This window comes from Rutilus rutilus (assembly GCF_951802725.1).
Source record: "Rutilus rutilus genome assembly, chromosome: 9".
NCBI lineage: Eukaryota > Metazoa > Chordata > Actinopteri > Cypriniformes > Leuciscidae > Rutilus > Rutilus rutilus.
Genome location: NC_140223.1, coordinates 21,744,726 through 21,758,255, shown reverse-complemented (window position 1 = coordinate 21,758,255; position 13,530 = coordinate 21,744,726). Strand labels below are relative to the sequence as shown.

General features: G+C 38.8%; 1 protein-coding gene across 5 annotated transcripts in view; it reads left to right on the top strand.

Annotated features, from left to right (window-relative positions):
* The window catches only part of LOC311297024 (Fanconi anemia group J protein homolog), a 30,913-nt gene extending 17,615 nt beyond the window's left edge, over positions 1–13,298 (top strand). For all 5 annotated transcript variants that reach the window (XM_084419089.1, XM_084419088.1, XM_084419090.1 and 2 more), the window contains exons 15-20: positions 5,299–5,470; positions 5,544–5,665; positions 10,180–10,292; positions 10,393–10,475; positions 10,773–11,051; positions 12,343–13,298. In XM_084419089.1, coding sequence (XP_084275215.1) covers positions 5,299–5,470; positions 5,544–5,665; positions 10,180–10,292; positions 10,393–10,475; positions 10,773–11,051; positions 12,343–13,121 — 1,548 coding nt within the window. In that variant the 3' untranslated portion in view covers positions 13,122–13,298. The remainder of the gene's footprint in view (positions 1–5,298; positions 5,471–5,543; positions 5,666–10,179; positions 10,293–10,392; positions 10,476–10,772; positions 11,052–12,342) is intronic.
* The last annotated feature ends 232 nt before the right edge of the window (positions 13,299–13,530 follow it).

Sequence of the window (13,530 nt, the reverse complement as noted above, 5' to 3'; positions counted from 1 at the left end):
TTTCTGGCATGACCTCATGACAAGAAGGGCTAAACAGTTAGAAGGGCCTGCTTATTAAATGTGGGCTCGGAAAGGTGAAAAGATCTTGTGGAAATGCAGGATGCTTTTAAAGCAGATTAAGATAAGGGCCATTAGAACTGACGTCGCCAAGCTGTCTGTGTGAAGATGCATCTAAGCTGGCGCCTAGCGAGGTGGGGTGGAAAGGAGGGGTTGGTGGATGTATCTATATAACTTGCATCCTCTCAAAGTCAAAGTGCTCTGCAGGGGTTCTGAGCACAGGCTATGAGCCCCCAAGGCCTCTCAGCATACTGTCTGCAGTCTCCTAGGCGTAGCTATAAGTGCAGTCTCAACAGTATCAGTAGAGATACTGTAGCACATGTGATCCAAGGTAATTGTATTACATACTTGCTTGATTTATTTGTTTATGTGTTTATCAGTGCTTTTGCTCTATATATTTTTGTGTATTTTATATATAATTTTATAATATTATTACTGTTGTAAATACATGTAAATACGTGATGTTACACACAGACACTTACAGTATATATAGTATAATTATATCATATATCTTTTCATTTTGTTATTTTTGTGTACGTTTACATTGACACATAAAATATACATAGTTATATACTATTTTATATATAAAATAAAGCAGATATATATATAGATAATCTTATTTTATTTTAAAAATATTTTCATTATTATGTACATTTACAACATATAATTGTATATAATACAGTATATAACATGGCATAACATATAACATTTATTATTAATAATTAGTGAGGCAACCCCTTTATTCCAGCTATTGCTCTGGCAGGGGCGCCACACCACTCTGTCCTTGGCGTGATCATCACTGAGATATTTGCAGCTGAATTATTTACAGCAGCTACACGTCTTCTCCTGCAGCCACCAGGGCACTATGTTTCATTTATGCCACCCTACAACCAAGTTTGTCCATTATTTAGAGGCCTTTTGCAAAGAAAAAACAGCAATGTGTTGTCACAAGACAGAATGGCATCAAGGTTGGAGAAAAGTTGATAAAGAGTAGTGTAGGTGGCAGAGGAAATAAGAGCGTGAGAGAGAATGCACACAGTTGTGCCTCGCAGTGCCACCTCGCCTCCATGTCCCCTAGGAGAACTGCATCCGGTCTACTTAATCTAGCATGGTGACACAAGCTGAGTGATGCATATATTTAGTCGACTAACCACAATGAATTATTCAGCTTTTGTTGTGCCTGCGGGTGTTCGCTAGATAGTCTTCACTCTGCTTTGTTTTATCAACAGCTTCTCTGAACGCTTTTACCCGTTCTTGTGTAGACATCTGAGATGTGAGTTTTTCTCTTTACTGTCAAAGACAACGGCAGCCACATTTACATGTACACCAACAGTAGTGAATATAGCATTTTCAAGATTGTTCTTCTAAAAGATATTTGTTCAGCTGAATATTCCTAGATTCATATACGTAATTATTTATATATTTATTAATTAATTAATTTACCATCATTTTTGAAAAAAATTACCACATATCTGAGAGGATTAAAGCAATGGGAGTTGTCCAAATGCAGAACATTTTAGAATAAATATATTTCACAATTTAACCCTTTAGAACCTGAAGCTAAAATAGGTGTTTTTCACATATTTTGATTTTTTTTTTTGACTACAATTCTAAAACAATGTGCTATCTTAATGTGCAAGGTGTCATTTCTTTTCAGAAATTAGCTTTCAACAAATTACAGTTATTGAACATGATTGTGTGTGGTGAGTTTGTAGATTTAAATAGACAAAAATAAAAAACCAAGAATAAAGTTACTGATTTTTATTTTGAAAAAATCATGAACGAAAGAAACTAACACTTTAAAGTTGAAAAATGAACTATAATACATTTATACAAGTCTTTTTTGTGACAATGGGTTGCACAGTTTTCATTTAGGACACTTTTTTTCATACACGCACACATACAAATGCACGCATTCATAGGCACGCACACATACACATGTACACACTACATGCTTCGATGCGTGAAAGAGAAACGGCCATCCGCTTCCCAAGTTTAATTAAAAATCATTCCAATCCCCTCTTCTGCTGTCTAACACTTCTTTTGCCATGTATTTGTTCGTTTCTTTTATTATTTTATGCAATCCAAAACACTCTAACCTGCCGCGCTTCGTATCTCTCTGTTCAAATCCTTCCTTCCTGCGCTGCTGTCATTTGCAGATGGAAAGCATGAAATTACTGTAATAAGACGTATATTGCCGAAAAGTGCATGTTGTCTACTGTCAGGGGCAATTTGAATGGTTTTGATAGTGCAAACGGTTGAAGAGTTACGGTAAAATGAATACAGCTTGCTGGTATGTGTCGGCGACGACACAACCGGTTCTAAAGTAGTGGATTGTGAAGTTACCTAATTATACAGACATTTGATTGGCTTCTGCCTCCTGTTTTGTGTCCAGGATCATTTGTCACCTCTTAAATACAACTGACTGTGGGAACAATGTGTCCGTTGTGGTCTATTGCTGATAATGTTAGTCTGCTGCAGAGTTCTGAAGATGTGAGATTAAGGTCTACTGTAAGAGGACCTTAAATAAGGCATGAGACTGGGTCACTGCTGACTTGAGCTCCCAGCCCTCGGGAGCAGTGTAAGAGACGAGGTGTCAGAACTGGGGCTGCACACACCTTGTATACTTATACTGATGGTTAAATGTAGCCTAGTGCTGTGTTGTCAGACATTCTCACACTTTACTGTATTTTGGAAATCCTTTTTTTTTAGTTCTTAAACCTTTTTTTATCTAAAGTTAGGCAGTGATTGTTATTCTCCAGACATGCACAGTAGAATGAGGATGTGAGGTTAAATGCCTCTTATCATTTGTCGGAGCTTGTTTGGTACTAGTGCGTTCATGTCGTCTTTGAGCACGCCATCTGTTTGATGGCACTGTCACTGACCTCAGAAAGGGATGGTGTAGGGTCACTTCTGCAATGTTTGTGCACCTGAGCCTCAGCCAAGTGTGCAGATTGACATTTTCATTCTGCTGTGTCCTGGTCTAGGCCCTGTGGAAACAGCGCTGCTCTTGTCAGATAATGCCCATGAATTAGGCATGAAGGCCATGTGCTCATCCCATCACCACCACCCCCACAATCTCCCATTCCTTGTCCAAACATCTTAAAACAGAAGTGCACACTTGCAGATCCTAATTTTCACTGGCAACATTGGATGCTGTCCGTTTATTCTATCACTGTTGATGTTTTTAATGTTAGGTTAAATTCTTCAAATTACATTTTTTTTGATTGATAGACTGAATGTGGTGTTATCCGTTGTTTTGCTTACTTGCATGAGTGTTTTTTTATTATTATTATTTGTTCAGTACAAATTGATGGATGATGGATGGAGACAGAGAGACTGATTTTTGAAAAATATGTAGTTTTGAGTCTATAGAATCTTGAGAGAATCTTGAGTTTCTTCCTCATTGCTAACTGGCTTCTCTTTTGGGTTTTCAAACTATGGCTCTAGTCTGTCAAAATGAGGGATGTGGAAAATGTGCCTGTAATGAAATGACTGAATGGAAGCAGACATAGAGTGATGTTTACTCACAGTGTCTGTGAGATAAAAGCATTAGGACCATTACCCTTTGAGCCAAGGGACTCCTGGAGTGGCACTGTATTGTATTTCGCCCGCTTTTATAAGGCTTTACAAATTACAGCTCTGGGAATATAAACAACAAGCTTATACAAGGAGTCTTTGTGCTTGCATGTGTCCCTGTCTTTTAAGGGGCTGCATTTTATTATCCTGTTATGCTCAGGTCATCATCGGGTTACACTTCAGGCCAAGCACAAATTAATAACATTGACCCTTAAGGTGAATTTAAGATGCCGAATACAGCATCCAAACCCATCAGTTGTATTCATCTAAATGAGTCATGTTTTTTGTTTCAGCTTCTTTTTTCTCTTGTCCTCCACCTCCTCTTGTCATGAACTCTTCCGCAGAAATCTGAATTTCCTCCAAGTACAGTGTGTATAATGGCTGTTTTGTTCCTTGGGCAGTCTGCTGAGAGAATGCTTTAATAATTCACCTTTTATTCATATTCGGATTTGCAGCAGTTGTTAGTCTTTGAAACAGTGACATTTATGAGTTTGTTGCAGCTTCAGCACAAGTGTCATGTTTTATTGAAGACAAGTTGCTTGTTTGTTCCTATAAGCACAAACCTGATGAAATTGGTGCTTGCTTCACTTCACAGTCACATCCATGTGTAAAATAGTTTTCACAGTGCAGAAGTCTCAGCCACCTCAGATGGGATTTAATATTTAGAAGTTGTGAATTTATGTCGTCTTTGGTAAAGTGGTGTGGGCATGCATAGTTTTTCTGTCCTTTAAGCAACAAAAGTGTAATGGTCCTAATACTGAGCCCTGGGGTGCTTCTCCATTCTTTGTTTTTGTTTACCTGAATAAAGCCACAAATTCCTGCAGTCATGAAGTTTTTTTTCTTTTTTTTCTGATCACAAGAAGAACTTTTGCTTGACCCTTCTAACACATTTCCAAGCCAGTGAAGATCCGCTTGGATTGTAAAGGCATGCCTATTCAAGAGGAAAATGCGTACAGCCGAGACAAGTATTGCTCCCTGTGAGGGAGAGCTTTTAGATCAGTGTTCCTCCCTTGGGAGTTACTGACTTTTTTGCACTAACAATAGCACTGTAACAGTGATTTTTATTATGAAGAGTTTATACTTGCAATTTATTGTTTTTTAGTAACAGGAACTAGAGAGAAGACTGAAGAGAAAATGTCCTGTCTTGCTGTGAGCTTTCGTTCTCAGGCTTTTAGTGTGCAATGTACATTATTTGTTAATGTAAAAAGAAGGTCCAAACCAGCTAATTGTTTACAATGCAAACAGGAGGTCTGCATTTATTAAACTATGAATTACTGGGCAACCCCGGGTTCAGGCATTCCTCTTCAACTGAGTCTTGTTTTTTATTTTAATGGGGGCCACATGGATGCTGCAGTTTTGAATCAAACTTTTGTGTTCGAAAATATGGTTTTCATTATGTTTCTTATTAAAGGCATCCCTTTTTACCATTCTAACTCATTCCTATTATTAATCTACACTAATTACAAATGTGTTGCACCAGAAGAGAAAAAAATAAATAAAAATTATTGTACCCCTGTGAACTTGCATATTATTATGGACTGAATATTATATCCTAATGTAACTACTGAATATTATATTACATGCTAAAAGTATTGGATTGTCTTGTTTTGGGGGGGATGCACTGCAAATAATATATTATTCTTGGTAAATTTTTGTGTTAAGATGTTGGATAAACTGAGGGACCGCTGGATGAACACAGGTCTTTGGGACAAGCTTGAGGAGCGAAAGACTGTGATCACTGAGCCACGTGGTGGTGGCAAGGGTGATTTTGATGAGCTGCTGCAGACCTACTATAAGGCCATCAGAGGAACAGCAGGCAACTGTGAAAACAGAGGTTAGTGTTGATTTACTCCAAATGCCTAGTTTAAATGTGTTGCCTGTGTGTTGATTATGATTTCTTTTCCCAGATGGAGCACTACTGGTAGCTGTTTGCAGAGGGAAGGTGAGCGAGGGCTTAGACTTCACCGATGACAATGCCAGAGCAGTGGTTACTATTGGTATCCCATTCCCTAATATCAAGGATTTGCAGGTAACGGTCTAAAAAAAAACATATCACAATTAAAATGTATTTGACTATATTTGACTGTATTATACGCACGTATTTGACATGTCTGTGAAGTTTTTCAATTTTTTCAGGTCATCTTAGTATCATCTGGATAACGCTATGATCTGATGATGACTGGATTTCATGTATGATCTTTCAGAAAATAGCAGATGTAATTAACATAATTCTGTAAAAACATAACTTATAAAATGATTCCATCCAATATTCGTGGTAAAATCGCTGTAATGCCTGACCTCAATGTTATTGGTTTAGTAGTTGTTCTAGACAACTGGATACAATTTTTGTTGGTCAATATTTGACACATTACAAGTGGCTTAATCCGCTGTGAACTGATGGTAAATTTCTCCCTTAGAGATTATCTTTGCTAGGCTATTGTAGTCTTTTTATAATCTGATTAAAAACTTTTTCACTTTTCTTCGTCCTCTGTTCAACCCTGAAGTATCATATGTCCTCTCATATGTATTCATATCTTATAGTTACATTGTAGGCAGAACAACAGTCCCCCCCTTGCTGTGATCCGTAAATGAATTCAGTAGTGATTGTGCTGTGGTTTGCCTGTCCTTAGCAGATAGACCTGACCTTTAAGCTTCCCCCTCTGTCTACCTTGCTGTCAGAGTATGTTGAAGCTTTCCTAACTGGGTCTGTCACCAGAGGGATATGTACAGATGATTGACACTTCCGAGCCCTTCACCTTAACGGAAGCTGTTGGCGTGGTTGTACCCTTACCTCTGGGAAGGCCTTTGATTTTTTTTTAACTTCTGCTCCAGTGGAGGTCGATTGAGTTTGCCATTTTGGATGAGTTTGAGGGTTCTGAGGTAGGTTTTAATCATGTGGCTTGTTGCGGACAAGCACAGAGTTTATGTGCCAGAGGGGGTGAGGAGCAAAGAAACGGGGGTTTCTAGTGCACCTGGCCAACCGTAATGCTTCTTCTGGTCTCAAATGCCACATGAAGTGGTTGACAGCACTCAAATGTGTTTGTTTACTGCCCTCGATTTCTTTTCAATACCTCCCCCTTTGACACGGGTAATGCTTTGTCTCATTTTCCTAGTGCAGGTTAAAAAGATGAAGGATGGTTAAGGAGTTTTAGTGTACTCTTTCTTACCTTAAAAAGATTCAAACTTGTTTCTTGAGCTAATGCTATTTATTAAAAGAGAACTATTTTTGCAATTGGGAGAGAAGTCTGTCCACAAAATTTCCTTTTTCAGGGTTCCCATGGAGATGATTTCAAGTAATTGAAATGTCTATTGTGAATATACACTTACGTTTTATGTTTCTGAAAGATGTCAGAAATCTGCATTTATTTGTTTAAATATACAGTGTATATATATTTTAAATGACTGTTTTTTATTTTAATATATTTTAAAATGTAATTTATTCCTGTGATAGGAAAGCTGTTCTTTTGAGACATTTTCTTTTTTGTATTGGGCAAATCAGTTCACAAAATGATAAATTATTTTGATAGCAAATCAGTCTGAATCTAAATGTTTTTTTTTTTTTCGAAATCTTTGTTCTGTAATCACAAACGACTGGAAAGTTAATGGAAATCCATTTACTAAGAAGTGGAAACTATTTTATACAAGCATTTTTTTAATACGTCCATCTTATTCTATTCTGTCTGTTTACATAGACTAACAGCCTGCAATCAAGCTTTTTGAGCTTTGCTACAAGATGATGCATCTCTTTTGGTCGAGTGCATGGGGGGTGGAGATGACCCCTGGGGATACCTAGGATATGACCCTATTAATGCAAAGTAAAGAGAGGACACTGATACTATTTACTGTCAGAGTGCAATGGTTACTCTATCTAAAGCAAATTAATGCTTTCATTGACACTCACAGGGCCATTAAACAGCCACATAGAACATCTTAGCAACAACGCACAAAAACTGCTTAATTCATGATGGTGATTTTTTTTTTTTTTAAATGCTAGTGCAATTTTCTTCAGAAAATATAGACCTCTAGATTGTTTTTTTTTTTTTTACTTTTTTTTTTTTTACTTTTAGGACTGTACACACATAAATTAATTGTGACTTGTGACTTCACTTTCTACTTTCCAGTCAGAGTAGAGGTCCTGTTGAGTGGATGCCTGCACAGTCTTCCCAGATAGACAGAAAAGCTATTAAAGTGCCTCTAAAATGAGAGTATTGCTTTTATTAGTCCGCTATTGGGAACAAGATCAAAGGTGAACTTTAAACAGTCTAAGGCATTGTAAGCTGATGGTGCACACATAAAAATAGCCTCTGGTGAACATAAAAACTGGAGGGAACATGTTTTGTTTCACTAAGAAAAATAATCTCCGATTTAAAAGGCAGTAAAAGGGCTATTCCAGCTGATGCTGTGTCTCGATGCCTAATGAACAGCTTGAACATGGAAAGTGTGTTAAAATGTAAAGGTTTGTGTGGAATGTTGTATCTTGTTTCTCTTTGATTTTCCTTTTAATTGAGGAGCTGAGAACTCTTAGTGTGACCTAACACAGACAGACAGTGGGCTACGAGATCTCAGTGACGGGCACAACGGCGGCTGTGTTCCGCTCTGCTGCAATGCATGCCTCTTGGTCAAATGTCTGTTTTTAAGGATGAACAGGTAAAGAGGTTGAAGCTGATGAGAGAGTGGGTTATCTCCTGACATTTTACGTAATCCCTTCCAGCTTGTGGTTTCTTGCACATTGAGGAGATTTGGCTAGCAGCAAGAATTGGCTTTTTCACATATGCAAGCTGTCATGTCGGATTGAGTGTTGATGTGGTTCTGGGAGGTGAAGGCCTTGATAGTGAAATAGACTCTGATTGGATTTAGATGACAGTCCGCCTTGGGGTAACGGCCTTTAGTTGACAACAGGATCTCTATCCAGATGCTTTTAACCCTTCCAGTGAGTTAGAGATTGAGATGTGCATCAAATTGCAGATTCACTCATGCTTAAGTGTTTGCTCTTCTATTCAGCCCCATGTGTATATCAACATGTCCATGTCTTTCTAAATATTCCTGATTAAAGCGTGTGACAACATCACAGATGACGCAGAGCTGATGTATACAAGAGACAGGTCTTACCTGCGACGGTCATGCCCTTGTTCAGGTTTTGGCATCTGAAACACAGTTGCTGTCATAAATAGTTAAAGGCTTTTGCCATCCTGTCCCATCAGACGGGATTTGAACTTTTCACTTGTCAATTCAAAAAGGTTAGCGTTAAAACCGTGAGGGCAGTGGGTGAAAATTGATGGATGCCTCCCTGGCATTTTTATGGCAAAGCAGATGCCTATTGTCTGGTGGCCCCTTTTCTCTTTCTTTGGAATGGATCAGCGGGTGTGGGCAGGCAAGTATGAAAGCACTATAGGCCCAGGGTGTCATCTTCAGGGGAGCCTTGCCCTCTCCAGATCACCCCTCACCAATCCTACCTCCTGCCAGTGTTAATCTAATTAGTTCTGTATGGGTGGTACAATGATGACACAGCTGCCTGATTCCCAGGTGTGGCCTGTCAGGCCTTCTGATATATGTGAAGTTGGTGAAGAAAAATGTATATGTATACTGTCTACTGTCTAAGTTTAGAATAGAATCATTGTTTGTACATGACAAAAATTCTGCCATAATTTACTGTCATTTTAAACCTGTATGACTTTCTTTTTTCTGTGACACACAAAAGGCGAAGTTAAGCAGAATGTTTAAGGAATATTTGGCTCTTGGATTTCTCCTGGAGAGTAAACCAGCAACCTTCCAGTTACAAAACATGAAAATGTACCACTAAACAGCACTCAACTAATTAAATGCTGTTTGTTTATTTTGCTCAGCATGGAATCTGTTCATCAGGAGTTTCACAGGGTTTTCACGGTCCTGGAAAACTCTGCAATTATAAACCTGGAACTTTAAAATCATATTTTCCAGGCCTCTAAATTAATTAATTGGGGGGGAAATCATAGAAAAGTCATGGAAATTTCTAGGCTATGGTTCAAAGATTTGGGGTCAGCAAGATTTTATAATGTATTTTATGCTCACCAAGGCTGCATTTATTTTAATAAAAATGCTATGAAAGTAATATTGTGAAATATTATTACAATTCAAAATGATTGTTTTCTGTTTCAATATATTTTAAAATGCACTTTATTCCTGTGTTAGCAAAGACGAGTATTCAGCATCATTACTCCAGTATTCAGTGTCACATGATCCTTCAGAAATCATTCTAATATGCTGATTTTGTGATCATGAAACATTTATTCTTATCAATGTTGAAAACAGTTTTGTAGCACTATAAATGCTTTACTATCACTTTTAATCAATAGATTACACCCCAGCAGAAAAAAGTATTAATACCTCAAAAAAATCTTGCTGCCCCCCAAACTTTTGAATACATTTGAAATGTATCTTTCTGCTTTATGTTCATGCAGCAATTACAAAAAGACTTCTGTCTTGTATCCTGACCATCACCTGAAATTCTGTTTAGTGTTTTTAGAGACTACTTTAGTCCGAGTCATTGTTTATTTTGCATTGCAGGTTGAACTAAAGATGAAATATAATGACAAGCATGCCAAGTCACGAGGACTTCTGCCTGGTGGGCGCTGGTACGAGATTCAAGCATATCGAGCACTAAACCAGGCACTCGGAAGGTAAAAGCCATTTCAGGGTTGATGTTTATGCAGTTAGTCTACCATGATACAAATCTTTTAAGATCAATTTGGTGTAACGATATGTTTGCTGATGTCCTAGGTGTATTCGACATCGAAATGACTGGGGGGCACTTATACTGGTAGACGACCGGTTTAAGACGAACCCAAACAAATACATCACAGGTGGTGTAGAATCTCTAAAAATTATTTTGCCATTATATCACCCAACTGTAGTTACATTTCGGCATCACTAGATGGAGATAATGACCTAGCTCAGGGGCTTTGAAATGTTAGACTGTGGGCTGCGGCCAGATAATGTGTACATAAGGTCTTGCTCTTTTACATGTAACAGTGATGGGTTGAAACATTCATTACTTGAAAATCTACACGGATTGACAGCACTGTGGTAGAGTGTTATGAAAATAGTGGTAATGTAGAGTGGTTAAATGCTTATCAAACACTGCTGTCCTCTTCTCTCAGGCCTGTCAAAATGGGTGCGTCAGCTAGTGAGGCACCATGACACCTTCACTGGCGCCATGCAGTCCCTGGAGTCCTTTTCTCAAGGCCAGCGGGGGGCAGTAGAGACCTTCGAAGAGACACAATCTCAGGCTGTCCCTCAATACCCCAGCCCTTCCAATGCTACCTCTCCCCCTCCTGAGATAATCACCCCCAACAAGCCATTGGACCCTCAGCCTGCACCGCCAAACCTACACACCGAGGTGCAGGCAGCCAACTCTGAGAGCAGGTCTTCTGAATCAGGTATATTGCTTGGGTGGAAACTTAACGATAATGCTTAATAGTCATTTGTTTAACAATCTCATTAGTGCTCTAAAGGAAGTCACTGTATTTGGTGATGATGAATAACTGTTGGGCCAACGGTTTCCTGCCTCACTCCATTACAGGCCCACTACCATGAAGTACTTTTATTTCTCTCTTTTATAATGAGGCCTACTTATTTACTACTTGCTCTTTGTGTTGTTTAAAGGAGTAGTTCACCTAATTTAAAATAATTTACTTACCCTGATCACATTGTAAACAAACATGGTCTTCCTTTTGTGGAACCAAAATGGAGAAATGAGATTGTATGGCTTCGGATGATCTTGAATATAGCACAAGACATGTTTTCATTTATTTTTTTGTTTTTTTTAAATCTCACATTCACTATATACATTACCATATTTTCCACAAAAATATGCAACACAGCTGTTTTCAACATTGATAATAATGAGAAATGTTTCTTGGACACCACATTAGAATGATTTCTGAAGGATTATGTGGCACTGAAGACTGGAGCAATGGCTGATGGAATTCAGTTTTGTCATCACATGACTATATACATTATACATCATACATTTTAAAATAGTATCAAATAAGTGCAGCTTTGGTGAGGATAAGAGACTTCTTTCAAAAATATTACAATTAAAAAACTGACCCAAACGTTTGAAAGCTAGTGGATGCAAACATTCTTCAGCATTTCTCCTTTAGTTTTCCACAGAAAAAAAAAAGTCTCTATAAGAAAGTATTTAGAATGACATGAGGGTGAGTAAACATTGACCAAATTTATGTTAGGGTCAACTATTCCTTTAACATTGTGGGTATTTTTAGGTAAAACCATCTTGTAAGTGATCGTGCGTTTCTGTGGTAAGTACATGTATGCGTGTGTACTGTACATGCTCTTCACTCCTCATTGCCCCTGTCAGACTCTGCGACCCCCGACTGACTGAACATCATTGGGATGAGCAGATGTCTTGACTGTTGCTTTTAATGAAATCCCTTTGACCTTTGTTTGTGGTAGATTGAGCGTGAGTATTTGCGTACACTTGAGAATAAATCAGGGACTCCACTCATTCAGACACACAAACCATTTTGAAGACTCAAAACTAAAGCCCACACAATTATCCCTGTGAGAGACCCTGTGCTCCACCACCCCATCAAACAAGTTTTGTCTGTGGGACAATGCTGGCTGTAGTGTTTTAACTAAAGATTCTGCTTTGAGGTGTACCCAAGAGTTTTGTATAATTGTCACTGATGTATCTGTCTGTTTCAACAGGTGACCAAAAGTGTATTCAGCATCCATCTGAACCAATCACATTGCCAAGCAGAGAACGTAATGTCCACAGAACGGCATGGCCTACAGGCCATCTCTTCACCTCCTCTCCAGTCAGTAGCCAATTCAAGACTTCTATTTTTCAATCCGAGCAGGATGCAAGTTCAGTGAATAACAAGCAAGTTCAGCAGGGACTTATTCCTGTGCTTTCTGTGACACCAAAGAACCAAATAAATGGTGCTCCTGACCTAAATGACAGCTCATTTGAACCTCAACTTGAGCAGCTCTCTGTGATCCCTAACTCTACCTTGAAGCAGAACACCAGTGGAATTGACCTTGATGACACTGAAGAGGGTGAACAAAGTATCTTCTACAGCCCTGAGCTGTTTGAAGGAGACGGGGAAGAGAAGGAAGAGTCTACTGAGGTGGAAAGATCTCCTGCAGAAGTCAGCCATCCTGCTAACAGCACAGCCAGCATTCTTTTGGAGGATCTGTTTGGTTTAGAGCAGGGAAAGAGGACATTGTCCGAAGACGTTGTGAGAAGCACTGTCCCAGACAACACATTATTAAAGGGTAGTGCAGAGCAGACAGAATTATACTGTAGTACAGACTTTGAGAATGTGCCTGCCTCACAAAATGGCGCCAGCAGTAGTCGGTCATGTAGACTCTCCAGATCTAGGCAGAAAAGACCAAGCACATCAGCAGCATCAGGTAAACTCACCGACTATTTTCAAATTGTGCCCCCAACCAGCCAACCATGCATCATCACAATTGATGACTGATAATGTTCAACTTTGTGTTTCTTTTTTTAATTAATAAGTCTATTGTCTTATTTGGTGTACTAATGTGTATTTTATCCAAACCCCAAAAACAAAACACATGGCTGCTGATTTGTCTTTAATATGCTCCCAAACACGTGTATCTTTTATAAGAATTATTAAAAATAAGTGACAAGCGCATCCTCGACTCTGTGACGTGATGTCTTGACCGGGTTGATTTTAATGAGATGTACTGTGCTATGGCAGCTAAAAGCTGGAAGGAGGTGCAGGGAGGGGTTTACATGGCCGATTTCACTCGGCTGAGAAGTTCTGCATTTTTACTCAGAAATTACAGGCCAGTAAAATTTTATTTGTGTGAACTTTGGATGTAAACGGGGGGCAGCTGTGTAGTGCCGGGTGTCCGGGGCGCCAA